General features: G+C 37.3%; 1 protein-coding gene across 9 annotated transcripts in view; it reads right to left on the minus strand.

Moving 5' to 3' along the window:
• The window catches only part of HnRNP-K (Heterogeneous nuclear ribonucleoprotein K), a 104,648-nt gene that overhangs the window by 42,791 nt on the left and 35,671 nt on the right, over nucleotides 1-26,186 (minus strand). For 7 of the 9 annotated variants that reach the window (XM_046637113.2, XM_069138236.1, XM_069138237.1 and 4 more), the window contains 3 exons: nucleotides 24,980-25,034; nucleotides 9,264-9,400; nucleotides 3,069-3,125 (listed from right to left, as the gene is read on the minus strand). In XM_046637113.2, coding sequence (XP_046493069.1) covers nucleotides 3,069-3,125; nucleotides 9,264-9,395 — 189 coding nt within the window. In that variant the 5' untranslated portion in view covers nucleotides 9,396-9,400; nucleotides 24,980-25,034. The remainder of the gene's footprint in view (nucleotides 1-3,068; nucleotides 3,126-9,263; nucleotides 9,401-24,979; nucleotides 25,035-26,186) is intronic. The other 2 variants (XM_069138239.1, XM_069138240.1) reach the window with 1 other exon arrangement.

Below are 26,186 nucleotides of genomic sequence, written 5' to 3' on the forward strand. Positions count from 1 at the left end.
ACTAAATCTTTTCGGCAGATCTCTCTTACTACGTGTAACCACGACGCCTATAACTTCATTTTCGTGATGTCGTACCGACATGGGCGGAGGGTTTTCGTTTCGTTCCATTTCATTTCATTATTCGTATGAAACGTCGTCGTTCATATTTCATACTATCGAAGGATCGGTGATGAAGAATGAAGATGCGTGGATGTATAACTTACAATTAGAGACTCAGCATCTCGTTATAGAAGGCACGGATTAACAAGGCGACTTACAAGGAAGGTATCCCAGGTCGATACCTCCCATTTGACTTTTTTTGTAATAAGTTAAGTATACTAAAAACTAAGCGACACGTACGTTTTTAAACCTGCCATTAAACACTTTAAGGGAGTGAAACCATTCTCAAAAGTAAGGCACGTCGAGGGGCGATTTGGCAAATTTTTTATTTATTTATTTATTTTTTTTTGTTTTATTGAGAAAATTACATTTTCATTTCTTGTTATGAGAAATATTTTCCAGTTGGATTGGTTAAAAAAAAATGTATGTTGGTGTAGTCGAAACTGCCAAATCGTCCCTTGACATGCCTTACTTTCAAGGATGGTTTCACCCCCTTAAAGTGTTTAATGGCAGATAACAAAAAAAAATAAGAATACGAGTAACTTGGTTTTTAGTCTACTATAACATAATGAAAAAAAAATCAAATCGGAGAGATCGTCCTGGGACACCTTCCTTGTTAGCAATATTTTGCTATCTTTCTCCCCCTCTCTATCTCTCATTCTCTTATCGGTAGCTGTAATTGATCATCTTTTACAGGGTTTGGTGATTTGCAACTCCGTTGTTAAAATTAAAGAAAGTAAAAAAGAAACGGAAAAAAAAAAATGAATAATGTGTCCCCGGAACGTGACAAACGAGAATTTTTCAAAGCACATGAACGTTCCTTTCGCGTTACTTTCTCTTTTAATAATTATGGGAACCTGTAATAACTGCTTTGCGAACAGACGAATCGGTGCGTGTTATATCAATGAAAGCACATATTTCGATCGATCTGTCTGTCGACTATCGGAGTATGATAAAGAAATGATTCGGTATTTATGAAATATATCTATCAACCGAGTTGCGCTTAGTAAATGCATGTTGCGAATGCATGCAAGTATGACGTATCACTCGAGTTTCAAGTCTTTCACGGCACTTGTAATACATACATACGTCACTTTCGCTTATGGTTCGAAATTGATATTATCAAAGCTTACAGTTTCCCCAATTTATAATCATGTAAGCATCCCTGCTTAGTTTCGGCGTGATTCAACAAGATCCCAGGTTTATATCGAGACGTCTTTCGGAGTCTGCGATGCAGAAAACACCGTCTCAAGGCATCTGTCAATATATGAGATTTCTCATCGGTACGAAAAGCGTTGAATTTTGCTCAACGCGAAGCATGACGGAGGAAGCAGGTGTTTCAGTCAGTTAATCAAGGTAAAACGGGGTTTAAAATTTAATACGTAAGACGTGAAACGAGTTGCAAGTATTATTCAACCACCTATAAAATACCCTGAATAGCAGAATTGTGTAATCGGATCCCTCATTCACCGACCGAAGTTGAATAAGCGAGGCAAGTAAGTTTTAAGCGATATCATATACGCCTTGTATATCCGTCTGGATATTATAACGTTCAATATCATTCAAAAGCTGATAGATGTACCTATAAATGTAATCGCTTTAAAAGCGATGATGTCACTGGGGCACGTGACTCAACCATCAAAGGTTTTTTTTTTTTTTTTTTTTTCTTTTTTTTTATACCACCAACTCAGCAAAGTATCATGTACAATTAAATGTACAAAGAGAATTGTATTTGAAAAAAAAAAAATATTTAGTAGTAAAAATTCACCGATCGTACCAAAGGGAACACTGATGAATTGTATAACGATAATAAAGTTGGAGGTCAAATAATAATATAACTAATATAAATTTGCCCATCGATTGTTTTTCACCACCTTCAGTATTAAAAGCATTTTGTTATACCTACGCATAATGAAGGGGTAATATATATATTTAATAGATCAAGCGCTAAATCTGGCACTGATCGTGATTTCTCGAAAATTGGACTGAATCAGTTTTCGTTTGTGACATCGTTGCATAACGTGGATTATTGATTACAGACAAATAGATGCGATTTTGTGGTCTATTGGAATCATTTTTTCACGTATTAGAAACAGGGACAAATTTACAGGCGCACGCCAAACTAAATCCTATATAAATTCGAAACTAAAAACGTATCGAATGCGGGACGACGTGTAGAAAAGGAACCCGTAAGACTACAAGTTACGTTAAAGAGATGAAAATTGAATGAATAAAAAATGAACTAATACGTATATGAAAATAATAAGGTAATTATAATAACAATAATGATAATCAGTAGTAATAATAACAAACTTAATCGATATTAAGTTCTAATTGCTATATATTTGTTAGTTTCTAATTTTGTTAAAATAAATTATAAATGCCATTAGTTGTATACAATATAGGGCTATGGCAACTTTTATCGCCTCGACTTGTATAGTAAATTATATATACAAACGACGTATGAAAATTTAACGGTTAAATCAATGATAAATTATATGACCCGTTGATGCATGAGTAAGAAAAAGATTAAAAATTCTTCGTACTTAGTAATGTCAAAACGATAAATGGTAGCCAGAAAATATAAAGAAAAAAAACAAAAAATCCATGAAGGAAAAAAAAAACTAGCTTGGGCATACAAGAGAAGAATAGCACGAGTTCTACTGTAAGTACATCCCCGATAAATTTCGTGTCGTAAAAAACGAAATGGCGGAATAAAAACGTGGAAACGATACTCCCGTATCAACAAAAGGAAAATAGGATGAAAAAAAAAAAGAGAAAAAGAAAACACTTACATTGTGGAGAGACTGAAACGTTACACGTTACACGAAAGTTTAATGTGTGCATACACATGTGTCTGACAACTTTTCTAATATGCCCATAGAAAGAATATCGGGTATGTGTATATGCCTGATACATTACAAGATATAAACTTTACTCGATTCTTACGTATATTATTGGAAACTGACCTGGCTTCTAAGTTTTGTGATGTTCTGACCGCCCTTGCCGATAATAGAACCAGCAACCTGTAACAAAAATTTTTCCAAATCGTCACGGTTTTATTCCCGGTATACGTAACAAATATATATAAACGGATAAACGACCAACCAGAGAAAATATCACGGGAAGTAAAATCACAATAATAACGATAACAACAACGACAACAACAACAAAACCTAATTAATAATTATTTATAAATTTGCAAAAATTTTATTTCATCTCATTCGTTCATCTTTTTTGTGTTTTCTTTCCAACAAGTTCCATCATTTTTTGGCATCTCGCCACCGAACTTTGTCTTCTCTTGCGGGATTTCACTGTACAGTCGAACCCCAATTATAGGTTATAGGATTACTACGCGGTATTTCCATCTTATAAACAACGAGAGAAAAAATCATTTATTGCGCGTTTTGTCCAACTGGAGTTTGATCCGATTTTCATTATCCAAGAAACGAAAGTCCATTGGTACTATACCAATATATATTATAAGGTTGGTCCTTAAAAAGGTCGTTTTTGAATTTTGACTGGTGCCTCCCCATTTCAGCTCCAGGTAATTGAAAAATACTTCCCTAATTTTTTCAGATCTTTATCTCAACCCTAAGCCGTACCCCAAACACGCTGGATTTCCCCATCAAATCTACCGAACGGGCTTGGATGAAATTTGCTATAGAGGGGAGGTTCGGGTCGCCGATTGCGAATCTGAACTCGATATTGTATATATATATCCGTTAAAGCTGTCTCGACTTAATTGACTAAACATACGGAAATTTTATAATCGCACCTCAAAATTTTCACTACGACAAATGGATACGATGCTTTTTACACTGTAACAATTCTAAGGAACTATTTATATGACTGACAATTCCATCCTCTGTAGACTGTATCGCCGTTGCGACAGGTTAAAAAATTACGTCAAGATAAAAGTGAAGCGTCTCATTAACCTCAATGACGCGTTTACTTTGCCCAAGTAAACGAGATCTGTAATACGAAATGCAAGGAGGGAGAACACTTGAAAAAAAAAAAAAACTGCTAGTTTCGCGATAATGCAGCTACGCAGGTTCAAAATTGCCTCTCTCTTCGCCTCTCGCGGTTTCTCCCCGGCTTTGTGCAAAGACGAAACGCGCTTCTCGGCATTGTCGAGCTCAACGAGTCATAATCTTGCACCAGCTCATTTCGAATGCCGTTACATATTACTCGTAGAATTACGCTCAGTCCGCAGAAACATCTTATACACCCATTCTCGTCGTCTCGTGTTTTCTAGAGATATTATATTATACCTGTACGCAGCCTCGTTACGAACGATATCAATTTCAATGTGTCGTGTGTGTACACATTATACTTTGTACGGTTCGGAATATTGTTACACCAGAGACATTCCTCCGTTGCGCACAAGAGAATTACACATACCGTGTCTAATTATGCAAGCTAATAAATTTTACACTAGTATTATGCAGTAATTTTATCTGTGAATAGAATAACATTTGGCATGTTTAACAGTTGTGTTTAGAAAACCTTACGCGGTCATAGTCGAAAAATCATTATGTTACAGAAGGAGATTATAATCGTTTATAAAAAGAAAGTAACAGAAATTAACAAATCGACTATACAATCGATCCTTTGCATTTGCATACGTACAAAAAAAAAAAACGGAGAGCCAAGTTAGAGAGATGTCGGAAATTTACTTTGAATTAATCCAAATAAGAAACATTGAATAAGTCATCGCAAATTTTCCTCCAACATAACAAATCACGCAATCACTCCGTTTCGGGCAGTAAATATTGCTAATACGCGAGGCGAAAAGATCGTTACCTCATCGTTGCACACGATTCTTTATACGTAACAAGAGTACGTTGCGCGTTTTTTCATTAGGCCCGAAATAGAGGTTAGGGTCGCGCGTTATGTCATATTTATTAGCGTCTGCGCCTGCGCAGTCCAACTCCTATTACTTAAAAGTAGTATTTTCTACAGTCCGCGCATGCGCAGTCGCAGACTCACTCTACCGTCGTAGAAACTGATACTGTGTGTACGGAAAGCAAACTAATGAAAAAACGCGTGAAAACATGCTCGCGTTATGTAAAGTATCACGCGTGCAACCAACAAGTTGAAGTAAGTAAAATTTCAATGGTAAACGTAATCAGTTCGCGTTGGGTTATAACACCGTAAAATGTGTCAGAAACAGTTGCAGCGGCAGCAGAAACAGCAGCAGCAGATTTCACGATCCAAGATTGCCGCAGCTTTTTCTCATAAGCACGCGTAACGTGGGTATAACCTCGGTCTCGAAAGCGCGAACTGCGTACTGAATAAGTTATTCATTGCGTGCCTATAACGTTATGTGTAATAGGAATAGGAATAGGAATAGGAACAGCCTGTTTAAGATCCATGCAGAATCAGCAACAGCAGCAACGTTTCGCGGCGCGTGCAGTCGAGCAATGGTGAGATTATTTTTGTTAAACGATTCTTGGCGATAAGTATTTATGTACCTGTGCACGAAACACTGAATACCTTGATCAATATGCACCGGCATATAAGTCAGTCGACGACTTTCGCGATTCTCTACACATCGTGCGAATACAAATCACCGATTATAAGGTAGTTGCTATTTAAGTAACCGTTGGAAAAGAAATTACACCGAATATATGTATATTTTTTTATTTATAAACATAAGAACAGATGATTTTCAATTGAACGTTGTATTGATTATTAAATTTGCAAACTGAATAATTCACGAGCATCGAATTCCAAAGGAAGAAAATTAATAAGAGAATCAGAGAGATCGCATTACCATTCCCGTCGACTTATTTCTCAATTAAATTACGTGGAATAGAATTTCCTGCCAAGTTTTAAATTCATTATACAAAAGAAAAAAAAGTGCGTTAAGTATATAGGTCGATTAATCGAATAAATATACCGGTAAAATCGTATGATGCTGAATTCAGGTTACAGCGCAACGAACGAATCCGTGCTGTAATAATCTAACCACGCCGGAGAACACTTATCTGCAGTAATCAAATACATAATAAATATTTCAACATTTTTATTACACAGCGTAGACGGAATTAGTACAAACGCCTCGTTATAGGTCTGTAATAATACAAGATTGAGTAAAGCGGAATGAATATTCGAATCAAATACTTATTAAATAGTGTAGAAATCTACGTTTTTATAATCTAATATAATTACAATGAATGGAGAAAAATAGGAAATTAAAGCGACATCAAAAAGCTAAGGTGCGTAGAGAAATTAATGAGTAATTCTAAATTCCTAACGGTCAATATCTCGTAATCTACCTACCTGTAATAAAATTGAAATTCCTCGCATTCGACGAGATAATTGATATCGATTCTTATAAGTATGCCAATACAATTAACTACACATCCGTAATTGAAGTTTCTTTCGAGCGCGATCGATAGAATGGCGTTTCGTTTCGTTTCGTTTCACTCCGTTTCAGAATATTACAGAAATTTTTCACGACGATATTGAATAAAATCCGCGGGGTGTAGAATATGAAGCTTATCGCATGCAGAGCGTAAGAGAACATAATACAAATGGCAATTACGCTTCGTGCCGGCGTTTCTGTGAATTCTGCACCATTAATTGCAACGTAACGTTAAATCCAGGTTAGCGTTTCGCAATTGAAGAACCGTTGCGAGAGAAGGTATCGGTCCATATAATGCAAGCAGACCTTGTCGCGGAAAATACCAACTGCCTAGTGTTTCTCCATACTGCGGCGGCTAGAACGTTCGGAAAGATAAAAAACGTATCCAGCCACCAAAAAGTTTCGTAACTCCGAGTAAATACGGGGCATTCCATGCCAATTCGACCTGCCACCGACCCTCACCATCTCCGTTTTTCTTTGAACTTGGAGGTGTACTTTATGTGTAATTAATTGCACCACGATACGAAAAAAAATAAACTAATATATATATATATATATATATTATATATAGAAATTCGTAAGGTGTACACATAAAAGTAATTAAAAAATATCACAATAATTTGTAGCGATCTTTAAATATTTTCCTACCTCATTCAGGTTTGTCGACAATCTTTTTTTCAGTATTTGTCACAAATTTGTCAAGTTGCACCTCAGAAGGAATAAGTTAAAAAATGAACCACCCTAATGATCATATTACTAATGCGGAATTTACTTTGAAAAAAAAAAAAATAATAATAATAATAAAAAAATAAAAATAAAGATAAAGCAAGATCTTTTGCGAAAAAATAAAACGACACGGGGATAGGTATTGTAACAGGATTATTCGAATAGGTGGAAGTAAAATCGGCGTCGCAGCTGCAAGCTGCATCAGGCTTCCGCGTTTATTTAGCTTTCCGCAATATAGGTATGTACTGCTACCTACCTTGCAGCATATAGCGGATTGTTCAGTTGTTTGAAACTGCAGTGCACGCCGCGGCGGTATAATTGCGCGTTGAATCGCAGCGGTTATGCGGAGAACCGCAGCAGTGGCATGGTCGGCATGAAGCAGCAGCAGCGGGACAGTAGGAACGTGATTACGAGGTGTAATTTGCCAGACCGCTTTGGAGAAGGAAGACCGCTGCTACACGCTGCAGAGACTGCGTTTCAAAGGGACAACGCGACGCGACGCGACGGCCGCAATCTTTAAAACCCGATAAAACGCTCCTTACAATAAAACTAAACAGCAACTAATTGCCCGGTTCTGTGTTTTTTTTTTTTTTTTTTTTTTTTTAATACATGTATACCTCGTAAACTTAACAAGTCGCGTAGGAGTGAGAAAATCTCACACCTCATGAAACCCTTTGTTACATAACCTGGTCGAAAAATTCATAATCATTAATCCCTCCTGCTCCTGCATTTCTCAATTATTCAGATCTCAATCTCGATCTTGATATTCGATTGAAGAAAGAAACGGACGAGTATGAAAAATTAGAGCGAAGATAAAAATGAAAAAAAAACAAAAAACAAAAATCATAATACATACCGGAACAGAGAATCAATATGGAATTGAACGTTTCCTTTCTTCATTTTCAAAAACGTTCGAATTACTACGATTTACATAAATAAATGCTAATAAACAAAGTATCTTAAAAAATAAAAAAAAAAACCAAATAATTCCCAACGATCGTAACAAGCGAGCAAAAATGTTAATTCAACTAATTGAACAAAGAACGAATGGAACACCGTTACTCGTGGGATATTCAAGACTTCGAGAGAGGCAGTAACGTATTTACTAAAACTCACGTATTTGCTAAAATTACCCGACATTTCCCCAGGTCTTCCAGCCGAGTGGCCACCCTTTTCAAACGCCTGATACGCGGCTAATATAATATACCTATTTCTGTGCGTTATTAAGATATATAACAACAACAACAATAATAATAATAATCTAACGGGGGTCTTCGAGAGTGAAACAATAACCGGAAGTGCCGGAGCACCGGAGCACGCGTCCGGCTTGTGCCGCGGCTGCGTTCCACGCCGTTCAGTTTCCTACTCAAGATTCGAATCACAACTTCCTATACCTACCTAGATAAAATTCAGTTCGAAGGCGAAGCCCGCGCAGCTTGCGCCACATGAGCCGAATGAACGAACGAGGCCTGCAAGCACGCGTCGGTTTCGTGCAGTCAGCTTTTTCCTCCTTGCCCTGGCCTCGCTCTGTCTAAACTTTACGCACGCACGGTATTCAAAATTTGCATCGCTAAAGTGCTTCGAGTCAAAGTGAATTTAAGCGAGTTGAATTTTAAATTCGTACTACGAGGTCAACGCCTCGAGGCGAATCCTCGTCCTCCGCTTTCAACATTATCGAAAAAATATTGAAATTTTACACATCGTATCGCCAGCTTTTCCATGCAGGGTTCGCGTTCCGCGACTCTTTTACCAACAAGAATGAGTTAAATTTTACACCAGACTCGCCGAATGTCGGTATATTGAAGATATTCGACCATCAAGGACCAAATCTCACCGTTCATTATTAATAATTTAATTTTTTTTTTTTACACACAATTTTCCCGACGTTCTGATCTTTGAATAAAACTCTCGCGTACACGGTTCGGTAAGACAAGCTTTTTCACTTCTCTTCTCTACAAGGAGAAAGAGAAAGTTTGAGAAAATAGAAACACGCTTGTCGTCCAGAAGCACGATAAGAGATGAAGCCGTATAACAAGGCAATAATTTTAATGCACATTAGACGCACCTTGCTGGGTATCAGAAGACGGAGTTCGTCGTCGCCTTGACGGTATCGTTTGTGGGGGCTGGTTGGACCGCCTCCACCACCTCCGCCGCCCCCGCCGCCTGTCATGGCTCCACCGTCAGCCTCGCGTTTCATTATTCCTGAAACATGAGAAAAAAAGAAATGGTCAAATTTTAGTTTTACACTCGAGTTATCCTCTCCTATCAATGAATTGTAAGTATTCAATGACTCGTCACATATACGATATTTAAACATACAGATAAATTCAAATGTATCTTATTGTTAGTATAAAAAAAAAAAATAAAAAAAAATAAAGAAGGGCAGGCGGGTAAAAACCGTAAGTGCGGATAATCGAGCGGTGTTTTCCTGAAAAAATGATTCACCGCATAAGTCAGAATTTCGGTGTTACACAATCTACAACGCGAAAAAAGGGAAGTGGATCGGCGATGAAGAGGTTTTGAAGATATTCGACCGAAGCGTGTACCTGTTATTATTAAAGCTATGCCGGAGCTCCAAGCACGGAGGGATTTTTCTATGTTCCCTGTGAACTTGGCTCCTGATATGGCGACAGAGATGTATTCAACTGGGTGCCGAGGCACTTCAGACGTGCCCGCCGCGATACTCGACTCGACTCGACTTCACTTCACTTCAGAATTCACCCCTGCCATTGCCGTGGCAGCAGAAGCAGCAGACCGGCGGATAGCATGAGAGAATGAGGGAATGAGAGGGTGGGCAAAGTTTTAAGAGAGTCACAAGTTCGGAATTGAAGCGAGTCGCAGTAGCCGCACCAATTATGCGTCTGTCACCACGATGTGAGAAATAATGGTGCTGATATTGACCTGAAATATTAGCCTACCTACTATGCGGAAGAATTTTTTTTCAACGTCTGCAGATGTATGTGAGTGTGTCTTAAATCGACATCGAATTATTCAGTCTGTACAGAAATTGACACCGGATTTTAATATATAAGGCGATGCGATTATTATAATATTTGTACCGTGGTGTTTCAGAAAAAAGTGATTTACGATTTTTCACCTTGCCTAAAAAGTTTGTTTAGGTTAAAAGAAAGATTCCGTAACAAAGACGAGCTTTCTACGTCATGTGGAAGATCGCGCTCATTTCTTGTTTCGCATTTTTTTTTTTTTTTTTTGAATTTGTGAACAAACACGTCGTAGCGCTTCAATCATCCTGACACTTATATTCGATCCAAAGATCACGATCATCGTCGAATCTTATTTTCCTAAATTAAAAAGTTCATATTAAATTATAACTATTTCATGAGATTGAATTATTAGTGAAAAATTCGTCAGATAGACTTCTCAAACATCAATTGGAGACTTGATATTACAAATGAGGGTCTTCCTTGTGACGTAAATTGACATTAACGATTGCTGTAAGCGTAAGCGATAAGAATTTTTTCTATTCAATTAACACGTATAAATGTGAAAAATCAACCGAGCGCAATTTTTCAAATAACGCAAGACGCTCATCTTCTGACCTAACCTTTCTTTCAGCCTGAACAAAGTTTTCAAGCGGAGCCATGGTGAAAAATCGTAAAATTATTTTTTTTCCGAATCACCCTAATGTGTAACCTCCAACCGCCTCGCGAATATTGGCAACGATTCAAGAACGACATCTGGTACACATTTCGATTGTTTTCCAACGCGAAACTGAAGCTATTCACGATTCTACAGTGATATTCTTCCGCGACTACGTGTATTGCATACGTGTTACAGTTACGTATATGGAGTCAATTCTGTTACAGAAACTAGGTCAAGTACCGTTAAACGTCGATTCGGAAACTTGCATCGATTTATCCCGAGCGTATCATCTTGAATTAGAATCGGCATTATGTACCTACGCATTGTCACAGAATTCACTGCTTCGTCTCGTAGTAGATTTGATGCTGCATACTTTAGACTTTTCCCTTCAATTCTCAAAGCCAAGTTCAAGCTTTTAGCCAAAGTAAAGTGCAGCTGTTCACTTCATCCGTGCGACTCTGTTTTCATCACCACGGAGATTCTGGCACTGTTCGACTATGTACAACTAATTCGTTGTACGCTAATTATATTTCAAAAATAAATTGCATCCGGTGTAATTTACTAGTTCGTATTCGTGATAGATAATTCGTGGCGATTCATCCACCTTCGATTATTGAATTGAGATAAGCTTCCCTTTTTCCTCACGCCAATTTTTTTTTCTAGAGACAAAATGTCGCGTTAAATTATTCGATAAGGGAATAATCGTTACGAACTGCGGGCGTACGTATCAACAATCCAAGTCTGCAATACCTCGGGCACTATATACCTACTACACAGATTATAATCTGTACCGTATATCTGTATAGTGAGATTATAATCGAAACCACGATCCTCCGACATATACCTTAACGAAAAAAGATTGTGGATAGAGGAAGGTTGAAAAATGAGAAATAAGAGGAGAAAAATGAGACCAGCTTCCGCCGGTCGCGACGTAAACACCGAGGTGAAATTTCCCGGTGAGAAATTTTCCTGGGAAAAAGAAAATAAGAGAAACGAAGAGAAGAAAAGAAAAGAGAGGAGAAGAAAAGAAAAGAGAGGAGAAGAGGACCTAACTATCGCGCAAAACTGGGTCACTCGACACAACGTGATAGCGACGACTGTGTCGGGATGAAGAGAAGGAAGAGAGTGGGTCGGTATAGTGGCGAAAAAAAGAAGAAGGAATGAGGAAAAAGAGAGAGAGAGAGAGAAGAGAAGAGAACACAATACGACTGGAACAATTAGTTTTAATTGGTAAGCCGCGGTCGGAAGAGAAGAGATGAAGAGAGATGAAGAGAGATGAAGAGAGATGAGAAGAGATGAGGAGAGAATCTGTAACGCAGAGGGATGATTGACGACGATGCAGCTGAGGATGAGACGATGTGGAATATCGTGACGGTTGAATCGAGAATTGTGGTTGAGAAAATGTCCCATTCGCCACTCTGTTAAACTACTTCTTAGAATTTATTTTTAATAAGCGTCACTCGGGGCGTTCGATTCAAGTTTCGAAGTCGTTCCAACGTGTTTGAAATTTAATTGAGAGGAGCTGCTTTGCCCGGCCTGCACTCTTTTACTTCGTCTCCAATTCTATAATTCACTTTTCATCGGCAACGGAAAGGGGTTAAACTTTCGTCGATTGGCGATCGATCAAGTCGATCAACCCTTTCTGTCCGGGCACTCCGACTTACACAAATCACAATCAGTACCGACGAATCTGATAAGCATTGATCTTCAAATTACGGAAAGAAGCCTGCGCGAAAAAAGTTTGGAGACAATTAATTCATCCAGTGCGACTTAATTTATCGCTGTAAATTCGAAATTTAACGACGATACGATTTCGAAAAACTAAACAGACGCAACTTCTTTCTTTGAATACCTAATTTCACTTACTATCTCAAGGTATAATACGAAGCATAATTGTGATACTTTCAGCTACGACTGTACATCGTTTTCACAAATTTCTTTTTCCTCAAGACTCTTAAAACAAGATTAATATTTTTGTCACTCTTAAGTTACTTTCTACATTTTAAAACATAGCGGACCACATCTTATTGTGCCGATAAAATAAAATTCACTCTCGTCGGAATTACACTTTGAATTCAGAAATTTGAACTGTCTTGAAAAACAAGGAAAACTGTGCTCTCCTTTCGTACACTTGTACAGAAAATGAGATTTCATACGAAAATGTTTCTAAATTGTGGCTCCTATAACAAGAGAAAAAAAAAAAAGCTTATACGGTATGGGCACGGTTTGAACGATTTACGGGTAAAAATTTTTCCATTGCGTGGTGAGGAACTTATACAATAATACGACCATATTCGTACACTGTAATACATACAGCAATGGTCATAATGGATTCCAGCGTTATGAGACACGCGAGTTGAAAAGTAAAGGTAGGATCAATACCGTCGGAGTGACGAGAGAGGCAAGTGTTGCGTTTTGTGTATTTTTTGAACACGCGTTTCCGTACGTCGTCGTATGCATGCCGAATACGTACACATACACGACATACGTACATGTATGTATATATATATATATATATATATATATATATATATATATATACTTGTAAGTAGCTTGGTAGTCGAAATCTGAAAAGCCTTCGTGCATACGTGTAATATATATTGATACCTACAGCACTTTTACTCATATACATGTATACATATACATATATATATACATATACATAGTGAGCTATTATCTGCCCACGCAGCCATTACGGCCATGCGACATAAATAATTCACTCTGCGTATTACGAGTAGTCATCCTATGTATACATAATGTACCATCCATGGTATGTATGGTACGAGTGGTGTTATTATTCTAGGTCTAACGGTGACAAGAAACGCCATATAATATGTACGTACCGACGTGGAGGGAAAATCGTTTCGAATTGTAATAGGAAAAGTTTCGTCGATACTCCGCGGTTCTCCTTTCTTCGGTGGAAAAAATTTTCGCGACGTTTCCAGCTTTTCCAAGACCTAAAACCCAGTATTCCCCGACATTGTCCCAGTTCCGGTAAGTTACTAAAAGCTAAATCGTTCGGCTTATCGACTCTCTGTATTCGGTTAAAATTCAATTCGAATTGAGGAAAACTATACACGTGCAAGATAGTCAACTTAAGTAAATTTGTTTAGCAAACTTGTTACCTCAAAAAATCATCTCTAATTCTCACGATAGAAAATTGATATTTTCAGTTATTTCCACGACCAAAATAAGAATTCCCTGACAATTGCCGATTTTCCGTGTTTTCCAGGTGTGCGACCACCCTGTTCTCTCTTCTCACCCTCGAATTTAACAAATCCCTCGTAACACGAATACTTACGGCATTGCCCACGGATGCGTGCCCCGTCGCTTTTAGACGAAATAAATTTATATCATCACCATGATCGGTCGATTGAACCGTAGTCTGCGGTCGCAGGATATTCGATCAATCGCGTAGCGTAATTCTCACGCCGGATTGTTTTGTTTGCCCATGAACTACTATCAGGAGGACGCTTAATGTTATTCGCGGTTTAATTTAAACCCCGTATAATGAATTTCCTCCCGATACGCGAACGTGGTCAGAGTTTATCCACCTATCTCGTGCGGCGGTTTTGTCGCTTAACGGATGCACAAACGGTTTCCAATACCTATAAATTTCATCATCCTGTAAAGGATCTTCGTTATCAGATCGCATGCGATCTTGCAGTGTATCCTAAAATATGCCTGGATATTTTTAACCTTGCACAGACGCGCAACGGATTGTTCTTTCCATCGTTACTGAGACTTTGCGTCAATAATCGTAAGAAGCCGAACAATTCAAGGAACGGTAAACCGGCCTGAACGGAACCTGCGTCACCAACATTTCAAGAAGACGGTCAATTACCGAGAACTTAAACCAATATGACAAATCTATGATGATCTATTTACGTCGATAACCTAAAACTCCATTCCGGTTATCAACACGCTTGAATCGAGCTTTGAAGGCAGTCGATACATTAAACAGTTAAAATAGTATACCACTATACGATGAAACGGATGGAGATTGGATTTTTTATCAAGTTTTATAATGCAGATTTACACAATAATCGATCCGCGATTAAAACGTAAAAGTGTCGGCAAACGATCTGAAATTTTCTTGATTGGAAAACTTTACTGGGGCAAAGTGAATGAGGGAGGAAAAAGAAAAAAGTCATCGTGAAACGAATATTTAGACTCTCCAGACTGGTGAAGTTATTATGAGAAGATGAGCACCGTTCGGAGGTGAGTGCAAACCGAGTGAATTCGATAAGCGAGAAATAATTATCGTATAAAGAACGAACGAAACACGCCCCGAGAGGAGGAGCCGGTGCACATTAAGAGTAGGAGAAAAAAGATAAGGAGGGTGACGTCGAAACGGTGTGGGAGCTGTGGGTGGCGGATAAGAAAATAAGAAACGTAGAGAGTGAGAAAAAGAAGAAGCGAGCAGAGAGCCAGAAGTATGGCGTGCGCGTCGAGGCTTAGCGTGACTACCTACAAGGTACCTTTGTAGGGTCGTGTTTGGCATCGCATGGCACGAGTACCTACTATACGAAGAGAAGGAAACGAAAAAATGATAGAGAGAGCTGAGCAGCGGAGGACGGGGGTGGTGGTGGTGGTGGTGGAGGAGGAGGAGGAAGGTTGGTTGCACGAGGATGACGACGACGACGACGACGACGACGACGACGACGACGCCGGAGAGTCTGCAGCAGGGCGTAACGTCGATGACGGTGGCGTGCGGCGCCGTAGAGTCGAAAACGAACCTCGTCCTCGAGGGAAAGACAACGTCGATTAAAGAGGGGGGGAGGGGGGGGTCAATTAGGAGACGAGGTGAACTCGCGGGTGTAGGAAAGAAGAGAGAAGAAAAGAAATAAAATAAAATAAACCAAAAGCAGTGACCAAATAAGGTGAGGGGGAAAATTATTAGCAATCGTCGGTTTCTTTGGTGTTATAAAATTTTTTTATCGATGCAGAGGGGTATTTTTTATAACCGCAAAATTAGTTACCAACCACGGTGACGTTATTTGAAAGATATAGAAAACAAAAAACGATCTTGTCGATCTTGATGACGGGTGGTTATAATAGAATTATGTTTTAAATGAAAATCATTCAGGACATTCATTTTTACGGGGATTTTTGTATTATTTTTTTTTGCATTTATCAACGTATATATCGGCCGATAATTGTTGCTGCGATCGTCAAGACCGTTTTTTCTAGTATATTCAGTATTTATACATAAGTTTGGAATATATTCATCATTTTAGGACTAGAAAAACGTTTTTTCCATCCGTGCAAATTAATTATTTACGTATTAACGAAACAAAAAAGACAAAAGTCCGATGAGACACGTCTAAATCTTGAAGGACCGGATTGTTCCCGAGCATGAAATTGATTTTTTCAGTCCATTTTCGTTTGAAAAAAAATAAAAATAAATAAATGACGGGCAGAAATAGGGGGGGGGAGGGGGATTTTACGGGAAATATTCAGTTTTCGAGTGCTCGTAGAGGAAGAAAATAAAATAGGGCACTTTTAGCGAAATAGGAGACCGACTGTGTAGCCTGTTGTTTGATAAAATCGTTCAACCACCGATGCGTGTGTAATCTAACACCCGTGCAACGTGCACTACACGCGGTAAAATTTTCCCTGCTAACAGCGCAGCATTTTAATCCCTCTGTACGTAACACGTCGCTTTGCTTTCCGTTTGCCCGCGTATTCGTTACACACGGATACTCACGCTCCTCGAGTGAAGGACAGTCTGGTAGGGGGGCGGAGTTGAAGTTACCAATTTAAAAAGTTCCGAAAGCGCAAAATTCCGAATTATTAGGGGGCGAAATTTGAGAAGAAATAAAACTTTTACGAAATAACAAAGTTTCGAATGGCCGAAAACCCGACGGCTCGAAGTTCCGAAATGCAAGATTTCGAAAATTCAAGTCACGAAAGCACAAAGTTGTGAAAAATAAATTTCCGATGCAGCAAATATTAAATAATAAATATTAATAAATATTAAAATATACTCACACAGCGCAGTTTGCTCAACGGGTGGGTGTAAAAGATTAGAATGACCACGATTCCGAACGTAAAAATATCGAAAATCCAAGACAAAGAAAGATCAAAGTGGTGAAATTTCACCGCGTCAGAAATTCATGGAATCTTCGATCTTCGATCATTCGAAATTTCGATGTTCCGGATTTTTAGATATTCGGAACTTTGACTTGTCGGAATTTCGCCATTTCGAAACTTTGAACGTCGAGTTTCGAACCGCTCGAAACTTCGATGCTTCGTCAAAGTTCGAATACTTTGCTCAAAGTTTCGCCTCAAAAAAATTGGGAATTCGGCACTTTCGGAACTTTTCAAATTCGGAATTTCAACCTCAAGTCTCTCCTCGTACGTACGTAGGTGGGTGGATGCAGATTCTTGTACAAGGATATACACGTCTAGGTAGGATGGTCGTACAATTCGCTTCGTGAAATTGCGCCCCACCCTGCGCCGCATCGCATCGCACCCCGTGAGCAGTTCCCTAGGGATTTCCCATCCTCATTTCGGTCACGACGGGGTTTCACCCCCTCCCCTCTATAAGCTCCGGCAATTCATCCGTGCGTGCATCCCGTCCACCCTGTACGCCGCAATTATCTAATACCCCACTGCAATTTTCCGCGGATTTTTCTTTTTTTTTTTTCCTAAGCCAGAAATTTATTTATCTACAGCATCTAATTAACATAATACGTTATACTTGTATCTCTATATATGTATACATATGTATATTGGTTAGAAGGTATTTTTTGTTTCGCGCTTATCCTCTGAAATGTTAGTGTCTGACAGTGAAAAAAGGTCGCTATTTTAATTTTTATCTCACGTTCGTTCAACATAGGAAAATTTCACTTTCCTTTAAAAGTTCAAGTACACTCAACAGTTCGATATTTGTAAAATTCATGCATAGATCCTTGAAGCTGATTCTAATGCCGAAAATGAAAAAATCCATAGTTTCCAAATGACTGTAACGTGTTCTAAAGTCTATAATTACACTTTATTATAAAGGTTCGAAAAGCTTGCAGATTCAGCTTCAACGGCCTGTGCGTAGATTTAAAAAATATCGAATAGTTTACGAATATTTCAACTATAGCGAGAAGAACTGACGAGAGAGAAAAAAAAACAAATTTAAATATGATGAAATTCAAATTTCAAACAATAACACCTAATATTATACCGAATAGTGTTACTTATACATACGTATACATACGAATACTGCGTATAAAACTAATACCACGAACGCAGATGAAACGGAATATGAAATATAACTCGGACGCTACAATTTTCAACAGCGTGACTTGTACATTACATATTGTTTAACTATTATACACCGGCATGTGTGACTGTGAGAAAATAGTTAGGTACGTGTGTGTGCGTGTATATATAATATAAAACTATAGTAACGTATGTGAGACAATTCCCGAGGGATTTCAAGGAATCTGAAACTCTACAGGATGGAACAATAGCAGTTACATTCTGCAGGAGGTTGTACGCGAATCCACGAAATCGAGCGGGATGAGAATGTGCATACATGCATGCACGTACAAAGTCCTTCAACGTTGCGCTAGAATACACGTCTGCGTATAAATAAACTGCACAAATGAGGAAAAAAAAAAAAAAACAACCGCAGACGATTCCTATAAAGAATTTCTATGCATGCGCATGCATACGTGCATGGTTGTGTATTACACATATTGCCTGCAAAGCAAAAAAGCTTACAGACGGATTAAAAAATAAAAGACACGTTGCTTAATTTATACCCATATTATACAAGGTATGCGACATATACGTATATACAATTTATATGCAGGGCGATGTACATATATCATATTTTATCGCCCTATTCGTCGTACGAAGATTTTCGCGAGAGAAAAAAATCTTTCTATACTATATTATACTTATGTATACCACGTCGGCAGTATTTTACGAAATATAGATCGATTTACGTGTATATAACGTCTCGCTGTTCTTTTATTTTCCATCTCCTTTTCTATCTATACCTAATTTGGGTGAAAACAGTTCCAGTAAATAAAACAGTACGTGTATAATTTAATCTCAACTGCAGGGTTTCCTCGTCGAAGCAACTTTCCACCGGTTGTTCCATTCGCAGTAAGTACGCGGCATGTTTTGACCGTAACGTTTCAACCGAGTGAAAATTAATTTCCACGAAGTCACTTGCAGAGAATCTAGGCAAGTCCCTGCGACTACAAATAAAAAAATTAAAAAAAAAAAATAAATAAAAAAAATACCTACGAAACTCTGTCTGTGAAACTTGCAAGTTTCACCGACGTTTCCGCGGTTCGTGCACGCAGCAGTTGTACGGAAGAGTTAAAAATATTCCTCAATCACGTACCTATAGGTATCAAGTTTCAACGTCTCATTACGTCGATCGAAAATATTATACTGTGTTACAAGAGTATTGTATTTTTTTTCTTTCTTTCATTCTTATTTACTAAGTACAAAGAACAAAAGAAATAATCAAATCGAAGGATGTATTTATCGAGAAACATAAACCGAAGATAACAACTGAGACGAAAGAAATCGCTGCGTGCTGGCGGGAGTTTTTGAATTTCGCCGGGTATCGGAACAGGAAAATCAGGAGGCCTGACCTGGCTGCATGCGATATACCAACAGGGTAGAAACGTGGCACAATATCGTGTCCTACACGACCGAGTATTGATCGTCCGGAGCAACTCTCAAGGCCCCGCCTATTTTCCTTACCATTTTTTACATTATTTTGTTAATATTTTTTTTGTTTTCAATACGTCCCGACATTTGCCCGACTTATCGTCGATATGTTTGTTATTTATCGGCTCCGTTATTCAAAGATATACATACCGGAAAGTTTATGCAGGTTACCGAGAATATATAACATGTATTATACGATATACTACGTAGGTATACTAAAGTGTTTCAAAAAAACCGACTATTTTTTTTTTTTTCGAAGAACGTTGAAAAATCTTCCGAGTGTCCCTCAAAAATGACCTCGGTAAAATATGAGCTCTTAATATTGATATTTAGAGGTGGCGATTCTCAATTTTCTATTTCCCATTTAAATAACATGGGAAAAATTTTTTTTTAAATTTAGAATTTTATTGCTCGAAAACGAATCAGTGTGAGGATATAAACAAAACATATTCTCGTAGGAAATTTTACGCTCTACAAAAAAGATGAGAATAAAGATTTGCGCAAGGTAAGTCGTTTCGGAGTTATCAGGCCTCAAACATCGAACCGTTTGAAATAATGATGTTATTAATTTATAAATGCTACAAAACTGACTCATATCACTTAAATACACAATATTATTGATTTTAAAATTAAAACTATAGACTTCCAATGAAATGTTAATTAATAAATTTCATTAATCAACGATATGAGTCAGTTTTGTAACATTTATAAATTAATAACATCATTATTTCAAACGGTTCGATGTTTGAGGCCTGATAACTCCGAAACGACTTACCTTATGCAAATCTTTATTCAGATCTTTTTTGTAGAGCGTAAAATTTCCTACAAGAATATGTTTTGTTTATATCTTCACGCTGATTCGTTTTCGAGCAATAAAATTCTAAATTTAAAAAAAAAATTTTCCCATGTTATTTAAATGGGAAATAGAAAATTGAGAATCGCCACCTCTAAATATCAATATTAAGAGCTCATATTTTACCGAGGTCATTTTTGAGGGACACTCGGAAGATTTTTCAACGTTCTTCGAAAAATCAAAAAAATAGTCGGTTTTTTTGAAACACTCTAAGGTATACCCACTTCGACGCACATTACATTATATTATACACGCTGGACAAATGAAATATTCATCCTAAACTCATATACATAGCTATGTATGTGCAAAGTAGGGTAAAAGCTCGGCGAACAAGGGGTTGAAAAATGTAATATAGGTGCTGCAGTAACCTATACGCGTGCGGTTCCGTAGACAATGCAAGTTGCCAGGCGATCGCTTTAAGCCCTTCGGGTGGAAAAACAAAGTTTCAAAAAAAAAAAAAACAAAACTGATTATACATGGAATAGTTTTCAAAAATTTCATCATTTTTTCTTGCATCTTTTTCACCTCCATATTACAAATAATACGTAACAACGCGTGTATTGTGAGAAAAAAGCAAGAGGCTCGAATCGACTGACGGAAACGAACCGTGCAGAAAGCGAATAAATCGGCCGATCGTTTCCTGACTCCTCTTTGGTTATGTATGTGGCATAAACTGACGATAAAACCAGCCAATGAATTATCCACGGTTAATAAAACCGCGAATAATCCGGAAAAGGTTGGCTTTCTTTACGCGGGATAGAACATTGCGATAATAGTAATAAAAATAATAGGTAATAAGTAAATCTGAAGAAAAAAATCCACGCGACTTTTTCAAACGACGGTTTATTGTCGAATTTCGAAACACGCGATTGATTCGTTCATTTTATCATTGCCTTTAATTTACTTTATCACTATGAAAACTTCGTAATAGAGCCTAAGCACATTACAATGCTGGAAAAAAAAAAAAAGAAAGAAAATCCAACGCACGATTACGTGAAACGTCACGGGAAAATTACAATAATTACAATATTTAACACCCCGCAAGTATTTTTAATTTCATCCGGTGATAAAATTGTATCGACGATATAAATAATGAATATATGTATAGACAATATTTTACCACGATTTTAATTTCATTTCCTCATAGTAATTATCGAAATGAACATCAAATTGTTTCAGCATTTACCGTACAATTTCAGCGAACCTATCATCCATAGGATTATAATATTCATGTTTTTAAATTAAAAAATTCGAAATTAACGATGCGTAACCTTTGTCGGTTATCCCGATATTTTTAGGGTCAGTTTGATCGATCCTCCGACGATGACCGTAAGCAGTTTTTTGGAACAGCTTCTTTGCTCCAGGGACATGTGATACCCGAGACTATACAACGTGCTAACGAACGCTCTGCAGTTTATTTGTACTAATCATTTGAGTCGACCTAAAGTAAATACGAATTTATACGCTATATTAGTACCACATTATATCACTATACCTGTTCTTTTCGGTGAAAAGAAATGTAAGTCCGTGCTTATCCTTAGTTTAGTAAATGTTTTACCATAGAAAAGTATCAAATCATTGGATTTTTTTTTCCTCTCCACATTAACACGACTGAGTTTCACGTGATAAAGCCCGATATCGGAGGTACCACCTCTGATTTATACGAGCAATTTTTTATCACCGTTTTAAAAAAAAACCTCAGTCTGTGTTTACCTCTACTGCAAAGTCTCATTTGTCAAAGCCAATAGGAGAAATAAATAATTCACCATTAAAATGAGAAACAACTTGTACGTGAAAGGATTTATTTTGGTCTATATTACGCAGTCGCACGGCTCGAGTTCCTGTTCGTAAACGAAAAAAGAAATATGGCTGGATTATACAAGAGACGAAGAATCGCGTGAAAGAAACGAGTGAGTAAATCTCTTCTAATTTGTGAGTTGTGCAAACAGCAGCTTATCAAGTGTTAATCATCTCCGAGACTCTTCGCGGGTCGCCACACGCGTCTAATAAACCGTATTTGGAATTTATTTTTTACAGACCAGAGCGAAGCATTATGCAAACAACAAAGTTGTACAAGGAAGAGACTGGCAAAGCAGTCGTTGTAAAAAAGTGAAAAATGCCGTTTCACCCTCGGACGTCGCCTGTAGCGGAAAAGAGCGAGATAATAAATCGATACACGGTAGCTGATATGTTATGTGCCCCATGAATTTATGTATGCGTTTCGCACACGTGAATGGAATTTTTAACCCATGTTTGGGTAAGAAAATTACATTTTGATCCTATATTGCTGTATCAACGCGGTTTTTACGACGTTCATAGTAATAAAAGAACATAAAAACAACAACCTTGCATTAAATAATCATCGAGATGGTAAGATTTATCATACAGGCAATCGCAAAACAATCTTATTGTTAATTGTACAAGTAAAGGTCAAAGAAAATATATCAAATGACCGACCACCGGAGCAAGAAATAATCGATAAACATGATCCGTCTGCTTTTTATACATGTATTAACAAATTATACCAAAGGTACCATCGTTGATCAATACTTATTAACAATATACGTAAAGCACGTAAAGTTGTGTTAGATACTTTTTCCCAAAAGCTCGAAAAATTGTACAAAAATTTTTTTGTTTGAACAATTTATTAACAACTTTTTAACATTATTATTATTCAGAATGAATTATCTCATCAACTTGGTTATAACTGATTTTTTTTCGTATTTTCATCCCATCGCGAAGTGTTCAATATTCTCACCGAAACTCACTTTTCATTGGGAATATCAGTTCAATGATTACATTAAAGATCGTTAACAACGTTCGTCAAAAACCTGATCATGACCAAGTCTTATCGTATGCTTCGCGACATGTCCAATTGTAAAAATAAATTAAAGTATCTATAAAATTGTAGAATCCATCGCGAGGATAAAGAAGGGAAAACGAAAATTCGAGGAAAAGGGGAGAGAAAAAATTGCGAATAAATCAAAAAACCACAAATTTCTCTTCTAAACATGTTTAACGAAATGAAATGAAACGTTCGATGAACCGAACTATTGTTGTATAGATATAGCGATTTCTAATTTACGATATCAACACGATAGAAAAAAATACTACACACATAAATGAACACATACGTACATACGTATATACATATAAATAAATAAATACAAAATTTTGCCAACTTCCGTTGCAAGCTCGTAAAAATTGTTTCTACGATCGTTGAATGAACGAGATTTTTCAACGTTTTTAATCATTACGTATAGGTATACCTATACTAACAATGAATTTTCAATCACCACCGAAAAATACCAACACCGTACGATGCCAACGAATGGAATCGTGACTACGGTTGAAAAAGAATTGGGTAATTTATACACAGCGTGCCCGATTTGTTACACCCGTCGTCGTCGGGTTCGGACGTTCTGAATACCAGAGACTACCGCGTTATGCTATAAATAAGAAAAAAAAAAAAAAAATAAAACAGAATAGATGAGACGTGGTTTCGCGGGCTCTTTGCCATTCACGAATCGAACCGCGTATTCAAACTTTTACTTCATTCCTGCATCTTGAAATATTAATTCTTCGATATATACGTACGATTCGTTTAACCACTCAAGTCACAGACGCCACTATAGAAGAGGCACTCTTTTCTTCTTTTCTTGACATTTTTTTTTTCTTTTTATATCCAATGCAAAATCCTCAATTACCCGTGCCAAAAAAAAACAAAAAATAAAAAGAAACTGAATACATGACTGAATGGGTTAAACTACTGCGACAATTATTGTCTCAACGTCGGAACTGCGATTTGTGTCTACCGTGATCTTACAATAACAAGTAAACACATTACTTTTCCGTATTTTGTGAATTTTTATCTTTCTTTCTTTCTTTTTTTTTTTTTTGCAAAAACCCGCAGTCTCGTCCATAAGAGAGAAAAATATTCCGTGATCTTGTTGGAAGTTGCAAAAAAAAAATATTGTAAATCGTCTCCAAGAGGTATTGTATAATAGCGCATAAATTTGATCAATGAAGCAACCGACCATTGATTACCCTAACATTCCTGAATTGAAATCGTGCCGAGGGAGTGGCAAAATTACAATAATTCCGCAGAAATAAGAACTAAAAATGATTTCGTACCCAGATCTCTCTCTCTCTTTTATTTCTCTGTCTCGAAAAGGTCAGCGAGAACCGAGGAAGCATAAAGTATAATAAAAGTGACGGGCTTCGACCGAACAATAATAACAATGAAAATAATAATAAAACAAAATCAGAGTGATAATTTGAAGCGTGTAATTCGCAGGATTATACTTGGGTGATTCTCGGCTGATTATCAGCCGAACATATTATCATGACACACGGGATGGTAAAAATAAACAAGTATACGATACATAGTTTTTGAGAAAAATTTCTCTTCCGAATTATAATCATAGCTTATAAATTAAAGCGCGTGTAAAAGTCACGTGTTTGATTATTTGCTCTGCTTCAACTCGGAGAAAAAACAAAAAAAAAACGAGAAATCGTCAAAATGAAACAGGAATATCGTCATCGCGTTCAGCTTTCAACTGCACGAACGCGTGATGCATACGAAACTAATCAATTCTTACGTTTAATATTGAATCTCTCAAAATATGACTCACCAGTAATGATGTGAGAGTAAATCTGACCTTCCTGCAGATATCCTACTTCTGCGTCCTGTAAAAGAAATGAAAAATCCTGGATTCTCGTATTTTGTGCATTTAGTTTTCCCCCTCGCCTCCGTATCTCGATTAAACAAATTCACCTATGCGCACACACACACACACACAAAAAAAATTATCACTTTTAAAAACTTCTGTACGAAAATTCCTACACTGTGTTGTAAGTTTTATTCGTATACGGAACAGCGAATTCACCGTACATTTACCGTTTATTCAATTTACAACCGCGATAAATTTACTATACAATTTAATAAATTCAAATTACTTTTCTTTAGTTTTTTACCTGTAAATTTTACAAGTAAAATCGAATTTTTCAACAAATTCATATACAAATACGCGGTAATTTACGTCGCAGCACCGAATTTGTAAATTTAAAACCCGACTTCGTAAATTGACAACTTTTTTTGTACAGTAAACGTGTGGTAAATTCAGAACCATTTTTTTTTTTTTTTTTTTAACGGTAAACTAAAGCGAAAGAAAAATTCGTTCGAGATCTTAATTATACATTGTGTACGGCGCAACAATGCTACCGACTCGAGGGTTTCAGCAATTGCTTATTTACGCACTGGCTTAACGTTGAACCGAGGGCACCGGAAACACGTGCCGTAAGTTCAACAATTATACGTACGTACATTGTACGTACAATTTCCACGCAGGCGAGAACTCCTCTCGAGTTCTAAAAAAAGCAGCTTACTTCGCAAAGACGCGATTATTATTCGTTAAACTCACTCTCGCATCGCCGCGATTAATTAACCTGCATTTTCAATTCTTATGAAATTCTCTTTCACTTTTTATACACTTAAAATCCGCAATCCCGCACTAAATTATAATATATTTTAATTGGCTTGCGCGCAGCCATTCTTCGACCACGAAGAGATATTTCCATTTTTCGAAACAACTACGAAAGATCGAATCGTTGCGTAAATAATACACGCCGTATAGACAAATTTTTGCAAATTATCCACAAGTAATCGGAAATGTATAAGAAACACGCTTCTGCATCGAACGCGAAATGTTGTAAGAGATCAAAAAGTATATACACGTATGTAACATATACTTGCGGTACCCGTGAGTCATAAGAAAAAAATTTCCTCGCGGTTTAATAAAATCACGCGCTTTGCGTCAATATTATACGTACGTATGTGCG

The sequence above is a fragment of the Neodiprion pinetum genome, chromosome 1, assembly GCF_021155775.2.
Source record: "Neodiprion pinetum isolate iyNeoPine1 chromosome 1, iyNeoPine1.2, whole genome shotgun sequence".
NCBI lineage: Eukaryota > Metazoa > Arthropoda > Insecta > Hymenoptera > Diprionidae > Neodiprion > Neodiprion pinetum.